At 38.4% G+C, this 27,995-nt stretch overlaps 3 protein-coding genes across 6 annotated transcripts; 2 read left to right on the forward strand and 1 right to left on the reverse strand.

The window, feature by feature from the left end:
- The first annotated feature begins 149 nt into the window (after window positions 1-149).
- Window positions 150-23,158, forward strand: Rrp5 (Ribosomal RNA Processing 5). The gene is made up of 22 exons (XM_053757471.2): window positions 150-356; window positions 431-574; window positions 947-1,102; window positions 1,620-1,767; window positions 2,111-2,230; window positions 2,653-2,819; window positions 3,306-3,413; window positions 4,124-4,261; window positions 5,618-5,750; window positions 9,166-9,354; window positions 9,697-9,788; window positions 11,102-11,257; window positions 12,659-12,781; window positions 13,496-13,573; window positions 13,661-14,581; window positions 15,726-15,935; window positions 16,474-16,602; window positions 17,314-17,481; window positions 21,268-21,355; window positions 21,724-21,803; window positions 22,703-22,788; window positions 22,948-23,158. The coding sequence occupies exons 1-22, from the start codon at window positions 282-284 to the stop codon at window positions 23,105-23,107; spliced, it is 3,669 nt and encodes a 1,222-aa protein (XP_053613446.1). The 5' UTR covers window positions 150-281; the 3' UTR covers window positions 23,108-23,158.
- Window positions 23,152-24,256, reverse strand: Naa80 (N(alpha)-acetyltransferase 80). Its single transcript, XM_053757476.1, has 2 exons — window positions 24,109-24,256; window positions 23,152-23,841 (listed from the first exon to the last, which is right to left on the reverse strand). The coding sequence occupies exon 2, from the start codon at window positions 23,831-23,833 to the stop codon at window positions 23,222-23,224; it is 612 nt and encodes a 203-aa protein (XP_053613451.1). The 5' UTR covers window positions 23,834-23,841; window positions 24,109-24,256; the 3' UTR covers window positions 23,152-23,221.
- Window positions 24,002-27,993, forward strand: LOC128676980 (uncharacterized protein). Of its 4 annotated transcripts, none has more exons than XM_053757473.1 (4): window positions 24,002-24,156; window positions 25,501-25,666; window positions 26,576-26,726; window positions 27,048-27,993. In XM_053757473.1, the coding sequence occupies exons 2-4, from the start codon at window positions 25,514-25,516 to the stop codon at window positions 27,395-27,397; spliced, it is 654 nt and encodes a 217-aa protein (XP_053613448.1). In that variant the 5' UTR covers window positions 24,002-24,156; window positions 25,501-25,513; the 3' UTR covers window positions 27,398-27,993. The 4 variants fall into 4 exon arrangements, with proteins under 4 accessions (XP_053613448.1, XP_053613447.1, XP_053613450.1 ...); XM_053757472.2 differs by lacking the exon at window positions 24,002-24,156 and adding an exon at window positions 24,262-24,373; XM_053757475.2 differs by lacking the exon at window positions 24,002-24,156 and adding an exon at window positions 24,264-24,377.
- The last annotated feature ends 2 nt before the right edge of the window (window positions 27,994-27,995 follow it).

Consider the following 27,995-nt stretch of genomic DNA (forward strand, 5'->3'; position numbering starts at 1 on the left):
TGACAAGAGTTTATTTTGCCTATACGACATATTTTTTCTACTAATAAATCAGTTATTAATTTTTTTTACATACTGGCATCCCTAAAGCGTTTAGTTTCGGTGAAACCCATATAGGCACAATGAAGTGAAGTTGTGTTGTGTTGTGATGAAACAAAACGGCCATAACCTCAAAGAGCCGTGCCGTGTCGAGCGAGAGTTCAAAAAATTGTGTTAAAAATTAATTAATTTTACCAATTTTAATTTATATTTTGTTTGTACTACCCAGTACACAGTGCACAGTAATGGGTGATACAGAAGAATACTTTCCTCGTGGTGGGAAGAAACCCACTATAAAATATTTTAAACAAAGTGGAAACGTGAGTTGTATTTCTAAAAGTAAACAAATTCCATAAAAGTAATGCTGTTTTGTTACATTATTACTGTTTTATAGTTTTTAGGCTCAGCTGAGCAGGGAGAGAAAAAGAAGAAGAAGCAGAAAAAGAAGTCTGAAGCTGACGATGGATATTTATCAGATGAGGCCACAAAAGATTTTGACCAGTCCTTCAAAAATTGCGCAGCGCGCCTCACTTACAAGGTACATGTTACTCTGCTAGCTATCATTTTTTAAGTTTGAATTTATAAACATGGTTTTCCATTAAGTCGTTTAGAATATTCGAGTGTTATTTGAAGTTTTTATTTATTTTGAGGAAATCTGACTGTTAGTTTATTTATTTTAAGATTAGAAGAACCAACAGCTTTGTTAACAAAATGGTCACTTTATACTAATATTATAAATGTAGGACTTTTTTGTCTAACGGGGTGATTTTGATGAAATTTGAAATTAATATAGTCAATGACCTGGGATCGAACATAAACTATAACAGGCAGAGCAGCAGGCTGTAGCTAGTTTAAAGTTATAAAAAAATGTGACTACATAAAACATTAAAACTTGAAACCTATTTTTCAGACGATCAAACCAGGAGTCCTGGTCCTGGGACGCATTGGTCAAGTCCACGAGACCAAGCTGACAGTGATGTTGCCAGGCAAAATGTCTGGCACTGTGATGGCTTGCCACATCAGCGAGCCGTACAACAAGCTCTTGGAAGCTTATGTTAATGATCAGGTATCACTTTAGCTTCTAATTTTTTGTATCTTTATTCTGCGGTCAGTCATGGACTATAGGTAACAAATCTGTTGTAAGGTCAGAGTTTAACATTAAGAACACTCCCTCAGTGATAGAAGTCTTTCTTAAAAACTGGGGATGAGCATCTGAATGTTGTATCACTACAGTTTCTTTAACTGATTTTGGATTGTGGAAATTTTTTAATAATATTGTAATTACAAAAGTTTTTCTGTCTTTTACACTTTAATGGCTAAGTGTTTAGTCCGATTTAGATGAAATTTGGAATTAATGCCTTGTGGTGAACATAGATTACCATTGTCGAAGCATGAGTATTGTCACACAACTTTTGTTAAAGAATTGACAATAAAATGTTTTTGTTTTTCTCCATTTATTTTAGTTGCTGGTCCTAGTAATTCATAAGTACATTCTTCTTCTTTTCAAGTTCAAAGTAGCAGACGAATTATATTAATTTAGACCAGTAAGTGTCCATATGAATTAAGTACATTTAACCCCACAGACAGACAAAGTAACGGAGCTGCAAGAGATGTTCCGTAGAGGGCAGTATGTAGCCATCAAGGTGCTGGAGGTGGAGGGAATCAGGCTGATGCTGTCCATGATGCCGCAGCATGTCAACAGTGTGAAGAAACATACTGATGTGCATAAGAGTGAGTTTCATGTGTTATTCAGTGCAGTCTATACTTCCATATTTAATGCTATTATATCAAAATCCGAAACTCTATTCTCCGGTCCAAAACTGGAGTCATGTGGGATACAAGTCTGTGACGCTAAAATGGAACTGTCTCGTCAGACATGTTTGCCACATGCAGCAACTGAAAACGCGGCAAGCGCTGGTGTGAACAAAAAAGGAAGCATTGGTGTGATGATCTGTGAAGCTTTGTGAAGAAATGATAGAATCAATCAGTTTGGAAGGAGTTGTATAAGACCTTTACCCAGCAGTGGGACGGAATAGGTTAATGTGTATAATTTTCTCTGTCTATGACCCACCAGGTGATCAGCTCCAGGCGGCTGTAGTATCTGTGGAGGATCATGGCTACGTTATGGACATTGGTGTTGCCAACACGAGACCATTCCTGCCTAGCAGCAATGTTAATCCTGATGTGAAACTTGGTAAGTTTATCGTAATCTTAACATATATTTTAAATGTAAGTTTGTTACCTCTTCACGCTTTACCTTCTCAATCAATCATATATGTCTGAAGGGAGAAGGATAGGGTATCTTTCATCCCGGAAAAATACCTGTTTCCATGAGAAGTTCACCCGAACGAAGTCGCGGGCAAAAGCTAGTAATGAGTATGTCTTTTTGTGACTGATCTGTCCCAATTGGTATAGACAATTGGAAAATCAAATCTTGCAAGTAACATTTAACTGTATATATGTATATATATATATATATATATATATATATATAGCCAGCAGTTATAAAAAATTTACTAAGTCACACTACACACACTGGCCGAAGGCCTGCCCTCCAGTTTTTATCCATCGCATCTAATCGTCGAACTAATATAAATTAAACTATTTGCCTGACAGACGTGGGAGTGATAACGTGGTGCACAGTGAAGTCAGTGAGCCAATCACAAGACACCAGCATTGTCACGCTGACCAATCAGCTGGAGGCGCTGCAGAGAGCTTCGCCCCGAGGCAGCACCATCCAGCAACTCACGCCGGGGACTCCATTGCAGTTCACTGTTGACAAGGTATTGGCTACTTGACACTTGTTCGTACTTGGCTTCGCTCCCGTGGGAACTTCGGGATAAAAAGTACCCTATGTGTTATTCCAGGTTATATTCTACCCATATGCCAAATTTCATAACAATCCGTCCGGTAGATTTTGCGTGAAACAGTAACAAACATACACATATATCCTCACGAACTTTCTCATTTAATTATTAATTAATATTTATTTGTCGATATATACCTGTCTACATATTTATTTACAAATATATTTTGCTCTCAGCTTCTCCCGCGTGAATTTCTCTGCGAAAGCGTAACAGACACGATTTTCATACAAACTTTCAACCCCCATTATAGCCGCTTGGGGGTCGATTTTTGAAAAAAAGTAGCCTATTTTCGTACGGCTCATTACTACATGCATAATTTCATCAAAGTCGGTCCGGCGGTGTAGACATGAAAGCGGAATAGACAGACAGACTTGCATTTATAATACTAATGATACGCGGCAGCCCCTCGACAACGGCATCGAAGGCAGCGTGCTGGGCGGGCAGCGGGGCTACGTCCAGCGCGACCACGCCGACAAGGTCAACGGGAAAAAACCCAAGCTTGGACAGAAGGTAATAATATCACATTTCACACGAGACTGCCCAATAAAAGTAATTTTTGAAAATAATAATTTGATGAAAAAAATCTGGAATCGAGCGGGAAATTAACCCGCGCCCCTGTCTATCCCGGACGGGACAGAACGCGCGATTTTTCATTTCATATTATAACACATGTGTGACATGTATAAAAAATCCGTTCGATTAAAGTATATATATGTTTAAAGTATATTAATATAATACTAGTAAATATATGTACTTGCCTGTTTATAATATACTGGATTTAGCCCGCGGCTTCGCCCACTTAAATTTCTCACGGGAACAGATATTTTTTCCGCGACGAAAGGTACCCTATATTCTTCTTCATACTTCGAACTGCATGTATGAAAATTTTCAAGAAGATTGGTTGAGTAGATAGAGCATGAAGAGGTAACAAAAAAACTTATTTTCCCATTTAATAATATTTGTTATTAATAAAACAACGGCAATAATATCGTAAGTGCCGGGCGCCAGGTCCCTTTTATTTTATTCATAAGTACATAAAACAGTAAGTTAGGTAGGTACATGCACATAAATGAGAATTACATAGTTTCTACGAATAAACCAAACTGACCGACAAATGTAAAATTTTGCTCACATCAAAATACAAAGTGAAAACAATACAAATTGATTTGGACGGCCACATTTATATTGTATCAATATTTCATAAGACATTTTACATCTAGATCCGCGCACGAGTGTTATACGTGGTTCCGATCCGCAACACCCCTTTTCTGACAATGAGGGACATCTTCTCCACCACCTTCCCCGACATGGACGAGGAACAGAAGATAAAAGAGGGAGACATAATTGAGGAAGCACAGGTATTCATTATCATCACATCGAGTGTGTTATTGCTAACACTGGTATTAGATTTCATTCAAGTCGCCTAAATGCATCTGACGTGACTTTTACGACTGCCTACCGACATCTAGTGGCGGGTAGTCAACATACACTCTAGTGAACTAAACTGTCCACCAGTGTGCAGGTTTCCTCACGATGTTTTCCTTCACCGGAAGCAAGTGGTGGTCTATGAAAACTACTATACATGAGTCAGATTGGTATAGAAACTGTTGTGGCGCGAGTACGATTCGAACTTGGGACCTTTCGATCACAGGGAAGGTCTTAACCATTGGCCCACCACCCCTTCAGCACTGGTATTTAAAATGAAAATGCTTCTCCTACTGGCTTCGTTGAAGTGTATATAAAAGAAAGCACTATACAAGGTGACTTTTAATACATTGGCAAAATTTTGTCTACACGCTCAGTCCATGTTTCTGAACAACTTTTAGTATGGGGGTAATTCCGAAATCGCGAGAACAAAATCAGCTGTTCTATACAAAATTAACTACCTAAGTTGTGGAAAATGTATGGATCAACTGTTTTTTTTTTCGCCATTTCAAAGTTGCTTCCATACGAAAAGTCGTTCAGTACCAGTATATAGATCGTTGTGTAACCGTATACTAATGAGGAAAATATAAACTGATTAACACTCAATGGGTGATAGGGTAATTAAAAGCCCCTCTGGAACAATCAGTCTACTTTCCCGTTTGGTCCATTTTGATCATTTTGGTTCTACTTTTCCAAACTGTACATTTTTTTCTCCCAATCTGTTTTTTATTACCGTAACGCCAGCTCCACACTGTCGCCGAACTCGGACACACGCCGACGCGTGTCCGTGAACATTACGTTCACGTGGAAATAAATTCAGTATAACGAAAACTGATTCTTTCAGTCTTTCAACATGACTTTTATCATACTTAAATAAGTTGTTGATATTTACAATTTAATTTCCCCAAACAGATGCAAATTTCGTACGATATCAACACCGCCCTGACACCTGTCAGGTGATAGTGACAATGGCATTCAATATCGATCCACAGTCATGTACGAAATTCACACCCGTTACACTAGTTTGAGTTTGTTATATTTACCGCGATGAGAAACCAGCGATGTATGCCGAATACGCCAAACTTTGGCGAACTGTTCGACGACAGTGCTGGAGCTGGCACAACGATCGGTACTTTCCTAATTTAGTCTACTTGTTTGGTTACTTATTCGATCCAAATGATGTACTTTATCGTGGGGTAGCTGCTGAGACAGCGGAGTCTTAGTAATAGGGTCCACTTTTACCTGAACGAAACCATAAACAATTATAATTGAGTTATGTTTTCCACCAGGTCATAAGAATTCTAGGCAGAACGGTCCACTTTAAATTGGGCCAAGGCTGTATAGGAACTATGAGTTTGCGCAGGATACAGGTCGACGAGGAATTGACAGACGAACACGTTCTGGCCAAGTCTTACCCCGTTGGTAAGTATGGTTGTTTTCAATTATTATTATAAGTTATAATATACAAAGTCGTTCTTTGGAATTCGCTCGGGGAACGAAAATATCTATCTACACATATATTCCTAATCCTAACAAGTATTATAAACGCGAAAGTAAGTTTATTAGTTTGTTACCTCTTCACGCTTTATCTACTCAACCAATCTTCGTGAAATTTTTCATACATCAAGTTTGAAGTATGGAGAAGGACATAGGGTACCATCCATCCCGGAAAAATAATAGGCGAAGCCGCGAGCGAAAGCTATTCTCTTTTCTCTCTCTTCATAGTCGTATTCCACATGGCTGAGGTTCGTGGTCATTACGCGGAATGAAACACACACAACGACTTTCTTGGCACTATTTATTAATGGAGTATGCCATTACACACACAAGTTGATCATCAACCAGTATTCCAGGTTTCCTCACGATGTTTTCCTTCACTGGAAGCAAGTGGTGGTCGATGAAAACTACTATACAGGGATACTGGTATCAAACGCAAAACCTCCTAAAGACTACTTGGGTACATTAAAACAAGTTACATTAAAACAAGGTGAAGTTATAGAATTTGCACTGTCTGACCACACAGCTCAATTGCTGTCATGTCCACTACCAACACTAGTTTCTCTTAAATCGTGGTATATTTATAGAAGAGATTACTGCGAAGAAAATGTAAGAAAATTCTGCTCCCACTTGAAAAGCCTAAAATTTATGGATATTTACGCATGTAAAGATCCAAACACAGCATTCAATTTATTTCATGACCTGTTTGTATTACTGTATAAACTATGCTTCCCTCTATGCCGCATAAAAATAAATACCCGTAAGAAGCCACGCTGGATCTCGAAAGGCATAAAAATGTGTTGCAAACGCAAGAGAGAGCTACTGTGGCAATATAGAAAAAAAAGTAACCAGGCAAACAAAACCAAGTTCAAGCTATATTCGAAAAAGCTAAATAAAATTATCACACTAACACAAAAATCACAAAATGACTATTATATAAAATCATCGACAAACAAATCTAAAGCGACATGGAACATAATTAACCAAATGAAAAATAATGTACCCAAAGACCAAATACAAAGTGTAAAGAGTGGCAACGCTTTATTAAATAATCCAGCCGAAATAGCAGAGGCTTTTAATAATTATTTTGTTGACAAGTTTAGTAAGGATAAAGTACCTGTAAAACATAACATAGCTGTAACATCTGCCCAAAATTCAATTTTTATGACTCCAACTACACCATATGACATACACAAAATAATTCAATCCCTTAAAAACACAAATAGCACAGGATACGATGAAATATGCACAAAAATATTAAAACGTACATCAGACGTTATCAGCCCCGTATTAAGCCATATTTTAAATTTATGTATATCAGAGGGGGTGTTTCCAGAAAGATTGAAAACATCTGTCATAGTCCCCGTTTTTAAGAAAAATGACCGTAAAGATATGTCCTGCTATAGACCGATTGCTCTAATACCTATATTGGCAAAGATTTTTGAAAAGGTTTTACATAGAAATATATATGACTATCTAGAGAAATATAAATTACTCTGCAAAGAACAAGCAGGGTTTAGAAAAAATAGAACAATAAATGAAGCAATTTTCACTTTTTTAAACACTGTACTTACTAACTTAAATGCAAATAAATCCGTTTGTGCAATGTACATGGATCTCTCAAATGCTTTTGATTGTGTAGACCACAATATTCTTTTACTTAAACTTCAGGCCTACGGCATTAGGGGAAAGGCCTATGATCTGCTAAAATCATACCTAGAAAATAGAAAACAAATAACAGTAGTAAAACAAATATGCCCAAAGTCAAGAACTGAAAAAAAGTACATGTCCAAAACTCGAACCCTTCATTGCGGAGTCCCTCAAGGTAGTATCCTGGGACCATTACTGTTTCTTATCTACATAAATGATTTCCCAAAAACAGTAAATCATCAAGTAGTATTATTTGCTGATGATAGTACCGTTATTTTTACTGGAAAGGATAACACAACCTTACAAAATGAAATAAACAACTCCTTGGAAGGTATTATAAATTGGTTGAAATCTAATAATTTAAAGATAAATGTTGACAAAACAAAAATTATGCGTTTTCGTGACCAAAGAAAAAAATCCCATCCAATGGACATAGAATATCTAGGCTCTAAAGTTTCTGATGTAAACAATGCGAAATTCCTAGGCATCTACATAGACACTAACCTTGGATGGAAACTCCATGCTCAAAGTGTTTGTAATAAGCTGTACAGATTCTCTTATGCTCTCTATATGCTTGGTAAAGTAGTCAATAAACCAGCGGTGTTAGTTTCCTACCATGCATATGTCTCATCTGCCCTACGCTATGGAATTATGTTTTGGGGTAATTCTACCGAAAAGGAAGTAGTATTTAGAGCACAAAAGAGATGCATAAGAGCAATTTGTAAACTGCAGAAGCAGACCGACAGTTGTAAATCGCATTTTAAAGATTTAGGAATACTTACAGTCCCATGTTTATATATATTTGAATGTGTAACATTTGTAAAAAGGAATATACATTTATACACAAAACGTAATAGTAGTAGATATCCTAACAAAGTTTGTGGTCCAATAAGTAAATCTGGATATTTTCATAACAACTGTGTATTTCAGGCACCAAGATTGTATAACCATTTACCAAATGACATACTGTCATTAAATTATGTACAGTTCAAACGTAGTGTCCTGAATTTGCTAAAAAACAAGGTATATTATAGTATTGACGAGTATCTCTCTGACATTTTGTAAATTGGTATTTTTATTTTTTTATAATTGAAATTGACATAAAATTATTATAATGAATTGTATAACTGAATTGAAATGGAATGTGCACGTATTCGACTTATTATCTATCACTTTAAATTTAAATCTAAAATTGTATTTATTTTGTATTTCAGTATTGCATGCCGAAAGGCAAAATGTAGCGATACTATTTGTACATGTATAAAATCCCTGTGTTACCTACATTTGCAATAAATGATTTGAATTTGAATTTGAATTTGAAACAAGCAACTTTTATTCTACGACTTTTCGAGAATCGTAGTTTTTTTTTTTTTTTTTCATATAAAAAATACAATCTAATTTGCGATTCTACACAACTCTATGTAACAGCCAAGCAACACGAGACAGCACAGTAGCGTTATGTAGCGGAATCGCACATAGAGTTAGCGTTTTATAAAAACGACATTGAAACTAAAAAAATGTTTTTTTATTTGTATTTATTACGGGTCACAGATACAAGTCTTAGAACAAAAGATGTTAGTCTCTATGTACCTTATGCGCCTTTGGAAGGCCATGCGTTAGATACCAGTAACCCTGTATATGGATCGGATTGATGTACAATCTCATTTAGCACGAGATTTTTTCCCCGCAGGCAGCACTCACAAAGTCCGCGTCGTATCCTACAACCTCTGCGACTACACCTACACAGTCTCTGACAACCCCGCTATCCTGAAGGAGAAGTACTTCAGCATGGACCAGTTATCTGTGGGACAGCTGGTGGACGGCAGTGTGACACACGTGGCCGACGACCATGTGCTGCTGCAAGTCGGCAGGGTCACTGGTGAGTGCTGTCAGTGTCTAAATTCCCGAGGCTCTGACCACCCCGCCACTGCAGTGAAGAGCAGTGTCTGTGGGACAGCTGGTGGACGGCAGCGTGACACTCGTGGTTGACGACTGGCGCCTTCGCTATACTTAAATATTGATATACGGTCGGGTCATGATGGAAAATGATCTTGGCCCGGATCTTGAATGTTTATCTATATATGTATTTGTTATAAAATATAGTATCGTTGAGTTAGTATCCCATAACACAAGTCTCGAACTTACTTTGCTGCTAGCTCAATCTGTGTGATTTGTCGTAATACATTTATTTATTATTAATATTACTATGATTTTTCCACAGGCTTCGTGCCTCAGTCACACCTGTCAGATTCCGGAGTATTTGTGGATCCAAAAAAGTCCAGCATATCGAAGTTGTCCAAAAAGAAATTCAAGGTAACCTATTGCGCATATTTTTTTTGTTTCTATGTAACCTTTTATGTGAAGCGGTGGTGGTGTAATGGTAAGACCCCCGTCTGTGGATCGAAAGGTCTCAGGTTCAAATCCTACTCGTACCACGTGAGTTTGTATACCACGTCTACATAATTATATAAATGTGCAAAAAAAAAAAGTTATAATGAACATTTTCAATTCAACTTTGAACCTGATTATGTCAGAAACTATACGTATAACCGGGTATCGTCTAAAGTTGACATTGATTTGTTTAATTGTAGTATCCCTAGACTGAGACGTCTTCTAACTTTTTCTTTCCGGTTGATGTGGTTGTTGATCAACAGCAATAATGATAAAAAAGTTGATCATAGATTTGTATAACTGCATATAAATCTGTGTTTTTCTTAGCGGTAATGATAATGTTTTATTCTTACTTTGCTTTTATATGTGTGTGATCTTTAAATGGCCGAATGATTCTTAAATTTATCACCTATTTTGATGTATGGCTGTTGGTCTTCCTAATTAATAAAAATAAAATAAATGGAATAAAACTAAACTACTGATTTCCCAGGCATGGTTTCTTGAGGGGAAAATGTTCATGTGAATCGGGAGATTGCGTGGGTTTCGGCTATGTCGCAAGATAATTTTACACCCTGTATTGTTAATGTGCCAATAAATCAATAAATATTTTTGTATATATTATAATAGGGCATATTACGCAAAACTCAGCGCAGATGGCGCTACTGGTACAACTAAGGTACACAAACATTGCCAATGGAGGCAAAAGCGCCAATTTTCAAAATTGTTGCAGATTTACGACCAAAAATACCTTCTACGTAATCGTGGTGCGAGTTTAATGGAAATAGGAAGGATTTAGTGGATTATCCTGAAAATAATATCACTATTTTAGGTTATGTTCTGCATTATTTGGTCAACTGTGGTCATAAACTGATAAGAAGTCCATATTTTAAGTCTTCACATGTGCAGTGTAAGTCTTCACGTGTGAAGTGTTCCGAACTTCTCTTCGACCGTTTACTGGTTCGAAAATTTTACAGCGTGAGGCGTATCCCATAGTTTTCGAAGTTTTTTTATCTTATGGAAAACGATTTTTCCCAATATATCGGCGCCCGAATATGCTACATTGTTGTATATTTTCACAAACGAATGCTTACACAATGAAAGGATTAATAAAGTACTCTAAAATAAACGTTTTAATCGACATAGCAAAAGGCGGCAAAGCTTTTGTGTATCTAACATACAGTGCTGCACTCTGGCGGGACAAATGCGCAGTAATACTCCCTATTCCTGCATACCAGGTAGGGCAATCGGTCCGCGCGCGAGTGTTGGTGGTGGACACTCACAAGCAGTCGGTGCTGCTGACGCTGAAGCCGGCGCTGCTGGCGCCCGAGCTGCCCGTGCTCGGCTGTTACGAGCGCGCGCGCCGCGGGGAGGCCTACAAGGGCTGTGTCAGGGTGAGTAGACAACGTTTGCTGCGGTAACCACTTCACAATAGGTAGGCCAAATGACAATTAGCCTATTTGGTAGTCGTATGAAATTGCTTTCGCTAACCATATTTTTTCCCCTAGTAATTGCTGTTGACGCAAGTTTACAACTTTTTAACGGCTGAACCGATTTTCATGAAACATGGTTTAAATTATCTATGACACAAAAAGAAAACTAAACGAAAATCGCTTCATCCGTTTGGGATCTACGATGTCACAGACAGATACACAGACAGACACGTTAAACTTATAACACCCTTCTTTTGCGTCGGGGGTTAAACACTTAAATAACTCACTGCGGGATCTGGGCATTATGATGGATAGTGAACTCACATTTAAATTTCATTTCGATTATATAACCAGAAAAGCTTTTAGAAATTTAGGTTTTATCAACAGGATTACCAAACCTTTTAGAAATAGTGACACCCTAAAAGTTTTATACTATAGTTTCGTAAGATCCACACTGGGCTTTGGTTGCAATGTTTGGAATCCTTTCTACCATAATGACATAAATGGAATCGAAAAAGTACAACAAAAATTCATCAAATTACTTAATTATCGCAATAACATAAAAGATATCCCATATAATGTTTCACTTTGTCGCTATAACATCCTATCCTTACAGAACCGACGAATCCAATTTGACATAACTTTTTTACACAAGATAGTTAATAACCTTGTTGACACATCCACACTTCTATCTAAAGTAAATTTCATACCTAAAGCACGACTACCGCTCCGCCCCTCTCGGGATCTTCACATCTCAGTACCACCCCAGCTTCGAAACAATTACACTCGTAACAACTTTTTCCATCGCTGTTTACTCAGTTACAATAAAAATTTCTCTGATGTTGATATGTTCTCGAACTCATTGCGGCATACAAAAAATGAAGTTAATTTTAAATTACTATCAATACGAAAATAATTGTATAAAAATATTTAAACATTCCTAGCAAAATGTCTAGTTTGTTATTATTATTATTATTCCTGACTTCTTCAATACACTTAGTTTGTGTTTTCACTGTATCATCTGTTACCATCTCACGCAGTTTACAATACGCAATGTTATTATAATAATACTCGACACTGTTTTATCTATTTTTCAGAAACTGCATATGTGTTTAATTTGTATTTATGACTGTTTGTGTCAAATAAATAAAAAAAAAAAAAAAACACTGCGAATGAATTTGAAGCACAATTTATTTGGGTTATGAGCAAAAAAATAAACAGAAAGATTTTATAAAGAGAAATCAGAACAGAACATTTTAGATTACATCTATCAATTTCCTACTTTCAAGCGCAGACATTGAATCAGAGACAACCTTGATTTATATGTGGCTCTAACCTAACTCATTAAATGTTTGTCCATAGATAATCCGCAACGACTATATGCTGGTGTCGTTCTTCAACAACGTGACCGCGTACGTGCCGCGCCAGTACATCTCCAGGGAGCCCCTGGGGAACATCGGCGACGCCTTCCATGTCGGACAAATTGTGAGTAATCCAAATAATATATAAATATATTTATAATATTAGGTAGGATTAGGATTTAAAAATCAATATACAAATCTATTTGATATTTTATATTAAGTTTTGTATTCATTTGGACAATGGTAATAAATAAATTAATAAATATATTAGGACAAATCACACAGATTGAGTTAGTCCCAAAGTAAGTTCTATACTTGTGTTATGGGATACTAACTCAACGATACTATATTTTTATAACAAATACATATATAGATAAACATCCAAGACCCGGAACAATCACAAAAAGATCATTTTCCATCATGACCCGACCGGGGATCGAACCAGGGACCTCTCGGTTCAGAGTCAAGCGCTTAACCACTGCGCCACCGATGTCGCCAAAAATATTAATCTATACATTATACATACATATCCCAAAATTAAGTCATAATTTTAACAGCCTGTTTCACCGGTTGCTGACAAAGTGTTTGATAGCCCTATATGTGATAGAACGAACAGATCACGTTAAAAATTGTGTTGTGTTGAATACGGCTAACTGGTTAATCAGGTTGGTTTATCTGTCAGATTATAATATGGTATTTTATCAGAACGCGGACTCCCGGTGCTCTATAACTGAGGAAAAAACCACGCTTTCCGCTCAGAGAATTGTGACAGTAGTTCGACATTTTTGTGGACTTGATTGTGTTAAAAAGAAAGACTCAATATTTATACAATTTTCAGGTAAATTGCACGATAGTCCGAGTGTACCCACAAGATAAGAAGATGACAGGCAGTCTGGTCACCGAGCCGTTTTTCGAGGTAAGTTTATTGCTGGTTTGAGCAAAACTACGATTTTATCGCGAGCAAAACCATGTTTATTGAATGTATCGTTGTTTTCTCCTGTAGAATGTTCGGGAAAAAGGCGAAAAACGAAGGAACACAAACAGCGATTCTCAAGACGTTCCAAGCAAAAAGAAGAAATCTGAAGAATCACAGACAGAAGTAAAAGAAACTAAGAAGAAAAAGAAACTTAAAGAATTGACAGAAGAAGAAACTTTGGGAGATGAAGCTAAAAAGAAAAGAGATAAAAAATCAGAATCAGAAGAACAGGAAGTGTCAGACAGCGACCGCATTGAAAATGATTTTGGTGAAGAGGAAAATAAAAAAATGAAGATATCTGATGAAGAAAAAACTAAAGTTTCCGAAGAAAGTGACGCCATAGAAACTGATGTATACGATGATATGGATCCAGCGATGACGCCACAAGAGTTAGAACTGATAGACATATCAAATTGCAACAACATGAGGAAATGTAAGAAACGGGTTATCTCTCTTCTAAAACTTATCAAAGCTAGACAAAAAAGGATAGACAAGATAGAACAGAAGATAGCGAATATAGAGAAGAAAGGTTTGAATGCTAAAAACAAGATGTTCCACACGGCTATGCATTCTGAAATATTAGTAGTGAAGCAAAGAGCTAAAAAGCTGTTAGAAGCTTTGACGTTAGTACAAGAAAAATTAAAAGCATTAGGTTATAAGGACAGAAGCGTTATTGAACTTTCGAATGAGAATCAGGAATCAGTAGAAACATCTAGAACAAAGAAAGATTCTGAAACGATCGATGATTTCGATGAAGAAGGACAAAACATAAGCAAAAAAGAGAAGAGTAAAAAGGAAAAGAAAGCATGTAAGAGTAAGAAAGAAGATGTTAAAGTGGTGGAAAGTTTGGAGCCTGTGTTGGAAGTGCCCAGTGCTAAGGATTTCTGGGCAGCGCCTGTCGTTGTGCCGCAGGTGGAAGATGATGAGGATCTCAGCAGCGATGATGGGGTAACTTTTTATTGTTCTCCTTAACCTTTTTCCAACTCATGTGTGGTCATAATTTTATGATTAATAGTAACTATAGCCTATTCATCTTGGACTGAGACAAAAGGTAAACAAACCTTGAACAAAAAATCATTATTTCTCGTTATCATTATTCCTTTGTTAATTTTGTTCTTACTTTCTGTTAATGTTAAGTTTTGTTGTTGTTGTTGTTTTATGGAGTCATGTCGCTTACTTAAATGTTTGGCTTGTTAATTTCTCGTTTCTTTTTTGTTTACTTTTTGACACAGTCCAAGATGAATAGAGTACAGTTGTTCGCCGCGAACTTAGACCTCGCGAACACTGTATTATGTTTTTACAAAATTGTGAATATTTCAAAAACGACTGAACCGATTTTGTTGCCTCACGAACTTAAAAATTCTATTGGCGTATCCTACATACCTTTCAAATTTCATCAAAATCGGACCAACGGTTCGAAAGTTATCGCGTTCCAAACAAACATATATACAAAAAATGTGTTTTTGCCCCAAGTAGAATGTTAGACCTCGCTCGCTCAATAATTAGATAATTTATTATGATTTTACTTGAGCGAAGCCGGGCCCGGCTGCTAGTTATCCTTACATATTATAAAACGAAGTCCACTGCCGCGTGTGTCTGACTGTTCGTCATAAACTCAGATTTTCATGCTGTTTTCATCAGTAAATAGTGTGATTCCAGAGTTTTTAGGTTTATAATTTATTATGTTTGTACACGAGCGAAGCCGGGCCGGATCGCTAGATATTATATATAAATAATATATTAAACGTGCACGTACCTGAGGTATAAAAAGTACATGAATTGTATTTATTTACTTATACGTTATTTATATTTAACTAGATGTTGCCCGGGGCTTCGCTTCCGTGGGATTTTAAGATAAAATATAACATAGAACAATCTTGGATAATGTACCTTTCAAATGGTGAAAGAATTTTTGAAATCAGTTCGGTGGTTTCATAGATTACTCGCCTCAAACATACAAACTCGCAAACGCTCACCGCTTTATAATAATAATATAGATAACTACCGGCGCAGACCGGATCAGCTCGGCTAAAAATAAATAAATATAATTTAATGTTACAGGCTGTAAAGTCATATAATTTTTCATTCGCAGGAAAAAGATGAACCGAAAAAGAAACGCAAGAAGCTGTCAGTGGCGGAGAAGCTATCGAAGCTGAGAGAAGAAGAGGAACGGACGCGCGCGCTGGAGCGGAGCGCGATCGGCCGCGAGCGCCCGCGCTCCGCCGAACAGTTCGAGCGCGCGGCGCTCGCCGAACCCGACGCCAGCGAACTGTGGATCGCTTATATGGCTTTCCATTTACAGGTAAACCCATCTCATGCGGTCTGCGGGCCGACCGTGACTTCTTTCGCGATTAAAACTAGCTTATGTTACTCTTGAAGGTTTAGGCTATTCTCTGTGACGAACGAATAAACTCAAAACAAAAAATATTGTCTTGAGTTTATTCGTTCTGAAACTATTTTGTGATTTTTGAGTAGTGTGAGTAGTACATGAGAATTTTGTGATAAAATATAGCCTATAACGTTGTTAGATAATGTACCTTTATAATGGTGAAAGAATTTTTGAAATCGGTTCGGTAGCTTCGGTGATTATCCGTCTCAAACATGCAAACTCACAAACGAATACCTCTATAATAAACTACTGACCAGATGTTGCCCAGGGCTTCGCCCCCGTGGGAATTTTGTGATAAAATATAGCCTATAGCAATCTTCGATAATGTACCTTTCTAGTGGTGAAATAATTTTTGAAAAAGGTTTGGTAGTTTCGGAGATTATCTCCGTCTTAAACATAGAAACTCACAAACGCTTACCTCTTTATAATAATAGTTTACATATGTTTTTAGTCTACAGAAATCGAGAAGGCGCGTGCGGTCGGCCGTCGGGCGTTGAGCACGATCTCCTTCCGCGAAGAGCAGGACAAACTCAACGTCTGGCTCGCTCTATTGAATCTGGAGAACAGATTCGGAACGAAGGTAAGTACTTCAATTCCTATTGATATATATACGACCACCAGATAAACTGGAATATTTTCGACATTGTGTACCTTTCGTTCCGGAAAAATAATCGTTCCCGTGGGAAATGACGCGAACGAAGCCGCGGGCGAAAGCTAGTAGAAGTGAAGACCCAAATCCCCGGGGATTTTCTTTTTTTTTTTCGGTTGATCTGTAAATAAAAATGTTCAATTCAGGTGAGATTTAATTGATGTGTTTTTTTTTTTTTTTTCATTTAAATACCTAAATTTATGCATTTCCCTTTCTTACTCACTCAAATAGCCAATGAACAATGCAGTATTGTCATTACCATTTTTGAAAAATCTACCACGATTTCGTTTCGCCATTGGTCTTCATATGGAAAACTTTAAATTCCTTTTTTAAAATGTGAATATGATTAGTGATATTCATTCATTTTGTTCGCCCCGAACTTAGACCTCGCGAAAATTGTGAATATTTCAAAAACGGCTTAACCGATTTTGTTTCCCCACGAACTTGAAAACTATATTGACAGATCCAACATACCTTTTAAATTTAATCAAAATCGGACTAACGGTTCGAAAGTTATCGCGTTACAAACATACATACATACAAAAAAAATATTTTTATCTCAAGTAGAATGTTAGACCTCGCCCGCTTCGCTCGCTCGGTCAATACATATTTAAATTTGCCCCCAATATTTAATGTCCACAGGAAAGCCTACAGAAGACATTAGAGGAAGCGTTACAAATGAACGAGCCGTACTCGGTCCACAGCCAACTGCTGGACATGTACTCGGAGACCAGCAAGCAGGGAGAGTTGCTGGCGCTCGTAGACCTCGTGCTCAGGAAGTATCGGAGAGACTGCAGAATCTATATACAGGTTAGTGCCAATGGGCGCTAGTGTGGCATGTGGTCGCTGGACATGTATTATACAGATTACTGTTAGTTTATTCACATCTCTGGATATCTTTACCCGCTGATATAAATGGCTTAAACACTCGATTTTCTTTTAAGAAAAGAGTTCACGCAAACGCTGATGGACACCCTCTCTGCTTAGCTAACACTGATGGACACCCTCTCTGCTTAGCTAACACTGATGGACACCCTCTCTGCTTAGCTAACGCTGATGGACACCCTCTCTGCTTAGCTAACACTAATGGACACCCTCTCTGCTTAGCTAACACTGATGGACACCCTCTCTGCTTAGCTAACACTGATGGACACCCTCTCTGCTTAGCTAACACTGATGGACACCCTCTCTGCTTAGCTAACACTGATGGACACCCTCTCTGCTTAGCTAACACTGATGGACACCCTCTCTGCTTAGCTAACGCTGATGGACACCCTCTCTGCTTAGCTAACACTAATGGACACCCTCTCTGCTTAGCTAACACTGATGGACACCCTCTCTGCTTAGCTAACACTGATGGACACCCTCTCTGCTTAGCTAACACTGATGGACACCCTCTCTGCTTAGCTAACACTGATGGACACCCTCTCTGCTTAGCTAACACTGATGGACACCCTCTCTGCTTAGCTAACACTGATGGACACCCTCTCTGCTTAGCTAACGCTGATGGACACCCTCTCTGCTTAGCTAACACTGATGGACACCCTCTCTGCTTAGCTAACACTGATGGACACCCTCTCTGCTTAGCTAACACTGATGGACACCCTCTCTGCTTAGCTAACACTGATGGACACCCTCTCTGCTTAGCTAACGCTGATGGACACCCTCTCTGCTTAGCTAACACTGATGGACACCCTCTCTGCTTAGCTAACACTGATGGACACCCTCTCTGCTTAGCTAACGCTGATGGACACCCTCTCTGCTTAGCTAACACTGATGGACACCCTCTCTGCTTAGCTAACACTGATGGACACCCTCTCTGCTTAGCTAACACTGATGGACACCCTCTCTGCTTAGCTAACACTGATGGACACCCTCTCTGCTTAGCTAACGCTGATGGACACCCTCTCTGCTTAGCTAACACTGATGGACACCCTCTCTGCTTAGCTAACACTGATGGACACCCTCTCTGCTTAGCTAACGCTGATGGACACCCTCTCTGCTTAGCTAACACTGATGGACACCCTCTCTGCTTAGCTAACACTGATGGACACCCTCTCTGCTTAGCTAACGCTGATGGACACCCTCTCTGCTTAGCTAACACTGATGGACACCCTCTCTGCTTAGCTAACACTGATGGACACCCTCTCTGCTTAGCTAACACTGATGGACACCCTCTCTGCTTAGCTAACACTGATGGACACCCTCTCTGCTTAGCTAACACTGATGGACACCCTCTCTGCTTAGCTAACACTGATGGACACCCTCTCTGCTTAGCTAACACTGATGGACACCCTCTCTGCTTAGCTAACACTGATGGACACCCTCTCTGCTTAGCTAACGCTGATGGACACCCTCTCTGCTTAGCTAACACTGATGGACACCCTCTCTGCTTAGCTAACACTGATGGACACCCTCTCTGCTTAGCTAACGCTGATGGACACCCTCTCTGCTTAGCTAACACTGATGGACACCCTCTCTGCTTAGCTAACACTGATGGACACCCTCTCTGCTTAGCTAACGCTGATGGACACCCTCTCTGCTTAGCTAACACTGATGGACACCCTCTCTGCTTAGCTAACGCTGATGGACACCCTCTCTGCTTAGCTAACGCTGATGGACACCCTCTCTGCTTAGCTAACACTAATGGACACCCTCTCTGCTTAGCTAACACTGATGGACACCCTCTCTGCTTAGCTAACACTGATGGACACCCTCTCTGCTTAGCTAACACTGATGGACACCCTCTCTGCTTAGCTAACACTGATGGACACCCTCTCTGCTTAGCTAACACTGATGGACACCCTCTGCTTAGCTAACACTGATGGACACCCTCTCTGCTTAGCTAACACTGATGGACACCCTCTCTGCTTAGCTAACACTGATGGACACCCTCTCTGCTTAGCTAACACTGATGGACACCCTCTCTGCTTAGCTAACGCTGATGGACACCCTCTCTGCTTAGCTAACACTGATGGACACCCTCTCTGCTTAGCTAACACTGATGGACACCCTCTCTGCTTAGCTAACACTAATGGACACCCTCTCTGCTTAGCTAACACTGATGGACACCGTCTCTGCTTAGCTAACACTGATGGACACCCTCTCTGCTTAGCTAACACTGATGGACACCCTCTCTGCTTAGCTAACACTGATGGACACCCTCTCTGCTTAGCTAACACTGATGGACACCCTCTCTGCTTAGCTAACACTGATGGACACCCTCTCTGCTTAGCTAACGCTGATGGACACCCTCTCTGCTTAGCTAACACTGATGGACACCCTCTCTGCTTAGCTAACACTGATGGACACCCTCTCTGCTTAGCTAACGCTGATGGACACCCTCTCTGCTTAGCTAACACTGATGGACACCCTCTCTGCTTAGCTAACACTGATGGACACCCTCTCTGCTTAGCTAACGCTGATGGACACCCTCTCTGCTTAGCTAACACTGATGGACACCCTCTCTGCTTAGCTAACACTGATGGACACCCTCTCTGCTTAGCTAACACTGATGGACACCCTCTCTGCTTAGCTAACACTGATGGACACCCTCTCTGCTTAGCTAACACTGATGGACACCCTCTCTGCTTAGCTAACGCTGATGGACACCCTCTCTGCTTAGCTAACACTGATGGACACCCTCTCTGCTTAGCTAACACTGATGGACACCCTCTCTGCTTAGCTAACGCTGATGGACACCCTCTCTGCTTAGCTAACACTGATGGACACCCTCTCTGCTTAGCTAACGCTGATGGACACCCTCTCTGCTTAGCTAACACTGATGGACACCCTCTCTGCTTAGCTAACACTGATGGACACCCTCTCTGCTTAGCTAACACTGATGGACACCCTCTCTGCTTAGCTAACGCTGATGGACACCCTCTCTGCTTAGCTAACACTGATGGACACCCACCCTTTTCCCTTTTTGCGCCGCACATTTTTTTTCTCATTTGCCCTAATGGTTAGCTAGGAGAGAATGGTTTTGGCATTAAGTTCGCCATTTGTTTATAAAAATGTTTTTTATTCGGAACAATAAAATTTAATAAATAAATAAATTCATCATCAGCCATTTTAATGTCCACACTGCGGGAACATGAGCAATGGCGGAAGATTGTTGGTGTGATGTGGTTCCGCCCTAGAACCACTCCGTAACCTCCCGTAGATGTTGTACAGGCAACCAAGACTTTAGCCTTGGCAACTTGATTATTGATGGGCAACAATCTCATTCCCAAGAGGGGCTGACGTCAGGATTAGCGGGCACGTTTCAATGGCTGACGATGAGTATTCATATTGAAATTTAGACCTTGGTGTTCCTGAAGAATTGAGTTCACAATAGACATATGACTACCTCGGTGGCGCAGTGGTAAAGTGCTTGCCTCTGAACCGAGAGGTCCCGGGTTCGATCCCCGGTCGGGTCATGATGGAAAATGATATTTTTCTGATTGGCCCGGGTCTTGGATCTATATATGTATTTGTTATAAAATATAGTATCGTTGAGTTAGTATCCCATAACACAAGTCTCGAACATACTTTGGGGCTAGCTCGATCTGTGTGATTTATTTATTTGTCCTAATATATTACATATGTTTTCAGGCCGGCAGCGCCTGCTTCAAGTTAGGGCTGGTGGACAAAGCGAGACAGGTCATGCAGAAAGCTGTTAGTGTATTAGAGAAGAAAGACCGTAAGTCGAGAATATTTGATGTTTATTGCATTACATACAAATTGTTAATACCAACATCATACTTCATAACATTTGTATTTAAATCCTTCCTAAATATTACTAATTATTTTGCGCACATCGATAGAAATTGCATTTTTTTTTTGTTTTATCACAAAACTATCGTCTCGCCCCGGCTTCGCATGTGTAAAACCATAATCAAAAATAGCCTAGGTCACGTTTATCTCTGTGCTGTCAAATTTCATCGAAATTTGGCACAGATATAGGCGAACACAATAACCTTGGCACATCTAAAAAAAGACGAAGATGGTTTCAAATTGTTCTTTTCCTGTTTCTATTGATATTAATTTGTAAGTTTTCCTCAATCACAGACGTGTCAGTGCTGGTACAGTTCGCGCTTCTAGAACGTTCTCACGGCGACCGCGAGCGCGCCGAGGCTCTGTTCGAACAGGTAACTTATTCATAGTCGCATTCCTCATGTCTGAGGGCCGTGGTTATTACGTGGAACGAAATACACAACACCATTCTCCATTTTTGAACAGGTAATTAAGATAAACAAAATCAGCCGTAGACAGAGTAAGCCATAGACCACGTCATATAATATCATCCATTTCACTAAGAGAGATGTGTGTATTACAAATACATGGGAAGAAACGAGACAGGGCGCTGAGATCTATATTATAATCAGCACTCGGATCACAATCATAACCTGTTTTGATATACTTTTTGACTATGTACATTATGTACTTTTATATATTATTAGAAAGAAAAAAAAAACATTGTAAGATACAATAATGGTAAGCCGATCTGGCATGATAGGGACCAACACTGTTCAAATGAGTTTCTTTCGGCATTTCTTCTCAGCAGTGGTCGTTCTGAAATGCCAGTAGTTTGTAGCTTGTGAGAAATAACTATAAATATTGACGAGAAAAAGTGCCTGTGAAGGTCTAATTTCTGAATAAATGATTTGAATTTGAATTTTTAATTTGAATTTGAAGATCTTTTGTCCCTCATCACGTACTCGCCACTTTGTATGGGATTAGCGGGAATGGGCCAGAGAAATTGTATGGAAAAGTATCTTATTTGGTTATACTCCGCATATTTTCTTAAACAAATCCCAAGTATCCTATTTTCTAAACATATTTTAGAATAGAAAGAAAATAGGGCGCTTTGTCCACATGGCTGGCAACATTAGAAGAATATTGACCATTCAATTTGGTATTGCAATGAAAATACGTATTTATCATTAACATTTTTACAAATATGGCCCCTGGCGTGTAAATTGCATTTTTTTAATTTTACACATCAATCATAAAATTACAATAATTTGAAGTACTATATTTATCCCAGGTACTTGCAGTATACCCGCAGAGAGTCGACGTTGTTGCTGTTTACATCGACATGCTACTGAAAGGAGGTGACGCGGATACTATCAGGTTCGTTTAAAAAATTCTACCACGCGACTAACTAGACATTAAGAAATCATCATCATCAAACATACTTTTGAAATGTTGTTTTATTTATACCAAAATCAGTACTGGAATGTTTTCTTCATAATATAGATAATTTCAAGTAGTTACTTTTCTGTGCCACAGACAAGTAATGGAGCGAATGACATCTCAGAAGTTGCCAGCAAGAAAAATGAAGACCTTATTCAAAAAATGGATCGAAGTCGAACAGAAGATTGGCGATGAAGAACAAGTGGAAAGGATACGGCAAAGGGCCATGGCATACATAGAAAAGGCCCAATTTTAATCAATGATATATTAGCATTTTTAAAATAATAATAAAACTGTTGATATTTTACGTAAATATTTTTATTTCATCGACATTTCATTTCATTATAACACTTTCCCAAAACACAGTGCTTTAATTTAAATATTTAAACATAAATGTTTTATTACTTTTAATACAGTTCGTTTTAGTGTTGCCATTAATGTCTTTAGCCGTCGGCATCGGTGGGGGAGGTGGCGGTGGCGGAAATTCGCTATTTTCTTTTTTTGGCACAGATAAGTCAATCTTAACACTATCATTCTTAGATTCTATTAATAAAGTATTCACACAAGTGCCGTAAATGGAAACTGGGGCGCATATTTCATATCCTAATTTGGCGTAGAAATTCTCCTGTCCTTTCGTGGACAAATGCAACATTTTTAATTTCAAAACATTTTTTCCGTAATCCTCCATTTTATTCATAAGGAAACTACCAAGTTTTCTACCGCGCAGTGATTTACTTATAACTACGGCTTCTATGAAACAGCTTTCGGGTATGCTTGGGATGGGCGTTAATTTACAATGCCCTATGACACATTTATCGTTAACTAAAATAAAACTGGTTGGGAGGGAGTCCCGCGACGCTTGGAGAGACATCATTCGCGCAGTTTCGCTGCGAGGCCATTCCGCGTTGATCAAGTCGCAGCATGGCTTGAGATATTCCGGATAATGGTGGAGTGGTAATACTGATAATTTGTCGAATTCCATGATTTGATCTGGAACATAATTAAAAAATAGTTTTATTTCAATATTTTAAACAAAAAAAACAGGTAACCCCTAGCAATTTCCCGTTTCCATGTCGATTGCAACTCTAAGATTACAACTGGATGCCAGCCAGTGTCAATTCCGTGTGACAATGTCAACTACTGCCAAACAAATTATTTGACAATTATTTGTCAAATATTTCGCTGAATTTTCATGTAGATTAACGAAATTGTGAGAATTGAAGCTATTTTAATATATATATAATTATACAAACTCACCAGTTATCTTTCACACATCTCCGGGGACATATTTCGCGTGATTTCACAGTGAGTATTTTAACAAAATAAAGCAAACATTGCAACAAAAGCGACGTCCGCCTGCGCTGTTCGAGCCTTCGGCGTCTGACTAACCTATTTTTATCTGTCAAGCGTACATAAACGAGAGCGTAAACTTTGCGCAATCTTTTGCATTGCCAAAAATGCGGGCAACGGAACAATTCAAGATTAACTCTGTGATAAGTTGGACAGGTTAAATGGAAAACTAATAGGTACTCTTCAGCTAACTAAACTGAAAGTAGGTGCATATGTACTTAATTCTATTTTGATATAGCCTGGTTGTTTAGTTGCGCATGCGGCGACAGATCCCTTAGCTTAGCATCAAGTGGAGATAGGTAGAAAGTATAATATTTAAAAAAATCTTTGTTTACCATAATTTTTTTGCTTTTTTTGTTATGAAGCATATTATTATTTCATATTTATGACATACTAGCGGCCCGTCCCGGCTTCGCTTGGGTAAAACTACGATAAAAAGTAGCCTATGTTACTCCTGAATGTTTCATCTGTCTCTAGCTTTCATCAAAATTGGTGTAGTCGTTTTTTTTTTTTATTAAATGAGGTATTAAAGATTTGTAAAAGGTTCCTTTTGATTTGGACAACCACATTTTTTAAATCTCAAACATTGCTTCTTAGATACTTCCATTTGAAACATAAGGTTTGGTTACTTTTATTCAGAAAACTAAGATAGGAAATGCATTGTAATATCATTAATTAAAATAAAAACTACATTAACCTTTCAGTTGCCTGCTTTGATTGTTTTTATTATCTCCCAGATCAAATGGTTAAATTTGCCTAAAAACAAATAAAATTAGAAATAGTGTAAATTAACAAAATTACTTTAAATAAAAAATAAACCACATATCTACAATATGCATCACCATCACCCGGAAAACAAAACAAACTTTCACTATTACCTCAACTGTGTAACACTGTGAACTATGAATTAATTATCATAGTATTATGTGCCTATTTGTAAATTGTTTATAATTATGTACAAATTATTATAATGTTAACAGTATGGAATTTATTATTTGATACATATGTGTGTAGCATTTTCCCGTGGCTTCACCCGTGTGATATTACCACGGGAGCAGTTATTTTTCCAGGATGAAAGGTACCCTATGTCCTACTCCGTACTTCAAATGAAATGTATGCAAAATTTCAAGAACATTGGTTGAATAGATAAAGCCTGAAAGGGTAACAAACTTACTTTTCTACTATTACTAAATGCGCCCTGTGCACTGTCATTCAAATGTTAACAAAGATAAGAACGACTTTGCTTTATAATATATAAGGATAATATAGGTAATAAATAATTAAGATATATTATTTCAGTACTATTAGGAACATGGAGGAGGAGGACGATGTCCCGACCCTCTCAGCAGAGACGTTCGCAGCCCTGCAGGAGTTCTACGCTGAGCAGCAGAGGCGACAGGAGATACTAACCAAACTAGAAGAGAATGACAAGCTCAAGGAAAACATACTGTTTGATGAGAATTGGGTTGGTGTTGAAAGGTTTTTTTTTCTTCAAAATTTTTGACAAGGCTTGAGTGCTTGTGTGACTATGTCAGCCTCATGGCGGATCTCTAATATAAACTTATCTAGCTTTCATAATGCTTGTTCACAAGATATAAATGGATTTAGCCACCTGTGATAATGGACTGCTCAACACTATGTTTTGCAATCCATTACACACGGGCACTGTGGCTTGAAAGGTTTTAAGTCCAAGTTTTTTGACGAGACTCAAAGATAAACTTTATATTATTTGGTATTAAAAATAAAACAAGCATTGTCAGCATCCCAACTAATATTATAAATTCGAAAGTAAGTTTGTTTTGTTACCTCTTCAGTGCTTAACTGCTACATCAATCTTCTTGAAATTTTGCATATATGTTGTTTGAAGTATTGAGAAGGACATACCTATCTTTCATCCCGGAGAAATAAATGTTCCCGTGAGAAACTTACACGGGCGAAGTCGCGGGCATAAGCTAGTAAGATATAAGGCTAAACATTTCAAAGATTTGGCTGTGATTATTTCTGCCTGATGTCATCGCTCCTTGGGTATGCTATGTTGCCTACCAGCTGCCAAAGCAATGCCCCTTAGTCGTCTCCGCAATCCATGGCAGGATATGGATTTTCCGCCATATTTTAAAGAGGAACCACACGCAAAACAAAATGATTTCTGCATGTGTTATGAAATCCCATAAAAAGCTACGAATACACTAGGCAACATTTGACGCGCAACACCGCTATCTCACGCATTATTATTGACTCGAGTGAAATAGCACATAGTCTATCTCGCTCATGCAAATTGTAATGAAAAGGAAGGAACTATATGTTGCGCGTCAAATGTTCCATAGTGTATCCGTGGCTTAGTAATTATGTCTATAATCTTTATATCTATTCCCAGCAACTGAGCCAGTTTTGGTATCATGAAGCCACAGTGCAATCGCTCGTGAAGGTCATAGACAAGATGGTGGCGGACGGCGGGCGTGTGGCGCTGGTCTCCTGCCCCACGCTGTTCGTGCCCGTCAAGAGGCAGCTCGGAGCCCGAGCTACAGGTAACTATGACGAGGCTGCAGTACCCAACATATGTAAAAAAAGCCCACAGTTCCGCAGCCTGAACTCTTAGCAGTGGTCGTCCCGAAATGCTAGTAACCTACTAGCTTTTTGGGAAATACTATCTATTGTCTACTTTCTCAATAAATGCTTTGATTATACCAATTTAGTGCGAGCCATTATTTTTTTCCATTTAAAAGTGATGTTTTTAATTAGTTTTAGTAGACTTATTTTTAGTAGTAATTTTTTGACGTCAATAAGTGATGTGGTAGGTGGTATATCATCATAAATTGAATAAAGAATTTTGAACTTTTTTTTTTCAGTGTCACTGCTAGAATACGACAGGCGATTCGAAGTCCACGGGCCAGACTTTATTTTCTACGACTACAATACACCAGAGAAACTCCCACCAGAAGCGCTGCACTCTTACGACTTAGTCGTGGCTGACCCTCCGTTCCTCTCCGAAGAATGCATTACAAAAACCTCGGAGACGATAAAATTGCTAGCTAAGGACAAAATCGTGGTGTGCACGGGAACTGTGATGAGGGAAAATGTGGAAAAACTTTTAGCATTAAAGATTTGTGAATTCCAGCCGCATCATAGGAATAATTTGGCGAATGAGTTTTCATGTTATGCCAATTTCGATTTGGATGGCATACTTAGGTGTTCTTGAAATATGTATAAGTTATATTTATTAGGTTTCGTAATGAAGTTATACAGGATATGATCCGACAGAGGTTTTTTTTATTTTTAAATCTGGAAAAGTTTTTACCGCGTGTTATAAGGCGCTATCGAACCGCACACCAGCACCACCATTATTTCTTTGTAAAAAAGAAAAAAATAATCTTGAAAAATTATGCCACACTAAAAGAGTTTTATTAGAAAGTATTTCATTACAGAATTGTTACTTACTGATGACTAAACAGAAAACGGTGGCCACCAAAATCCGTATAGTCAAATGTGCCTATATTTTTTTCTTTTATCTATGGTGACTACATTGAAGCTGTGTATTTATATATATATATTCCATATACATTTACATTTCACTAGGAAATGTAAAAGAAACTGATGAAAATGTGATTGTAGCGCTAGGGTGCGTTAGATATAGTAGCCTTAAGTTGCGCTGCATGGCACTATGCAGCATTAATTGCAGCTAATTTGAGATAATTGTTGTGTTTGACTGTACATTCTGTCTGTATATACTCTAGTATTATGGATGTATTCATCATGAAATTATGTTGGAAAATATAAATATTTCTAAGGTTTAAATG

Source organism: Plodia interpunctella, chromosome 17 (genome assembly GCF_027563975.2).
Source record: "Plodia interpunctella isolate USDA-ARS_2022_Savannah chromosome 17, ilPloInte3.2, whole genome shotgun sequence".
NCBI classification, from domain to species: domain Eukaryota; kingdom Metazoa; phylum Arthropoda; class Insecta; order Lepidoptera; family Pyralidae; genus Plodia; species Plodia interpunctella.

What these genes read in the sequence shown, in the direction of transcription:
- LOC128676980 (XM_053757472.2), top strand. An exon ending in TACTGTTTGATGAGAATTGG is followed by an intron (nt 25,667 to 26,575) that starts GTTGGTGTTGAA and finishes ATCTATTCCCAG; the next exon opens with CAACTGAGCCAGTTTTGGTA. An exon ending in GCTCGGAGCCCGAGCTACAG is followed by an intron (nt 26,727 to 27,047) that starts GTAACTATGACG and finishes TTTTTTTTTCAG; the next exon opens with TGTCACTGCTAGAATACGAC.
- Naa80 (XM_053757476.1), bottom strand. Translation starts at nt 23,833, where the DNA reads ATGGAATTCGACAAATTATCAGTATTACCACTCCACCATTATCCGGAA.
- Rrp5 (XM_053757471.2), top strand. Translation starts at nt 282, where the DNA reads ATGGGTGATACAGAAGAATACTTTCCTCGTGGTGGGAAGAAACCCACT. An exon ending in ACATACTGATGTGCATAAGA is followed by an intron (nt 1,768 to 2,110) that starts GTGAGTTTCATG and finishes ATGACCCACCAG; the next exon opens with GTGATCAGCTCCAGGCGGCT. An exon ending in AACCCAAGCTTGGACAGAAG is followed by an intron (nt 3,414 to 4,123) that starts GTAATAATATCA and finishes TTTTACATCTAG; the next exon opens with ATCCGCGCACGAGTGTTATA.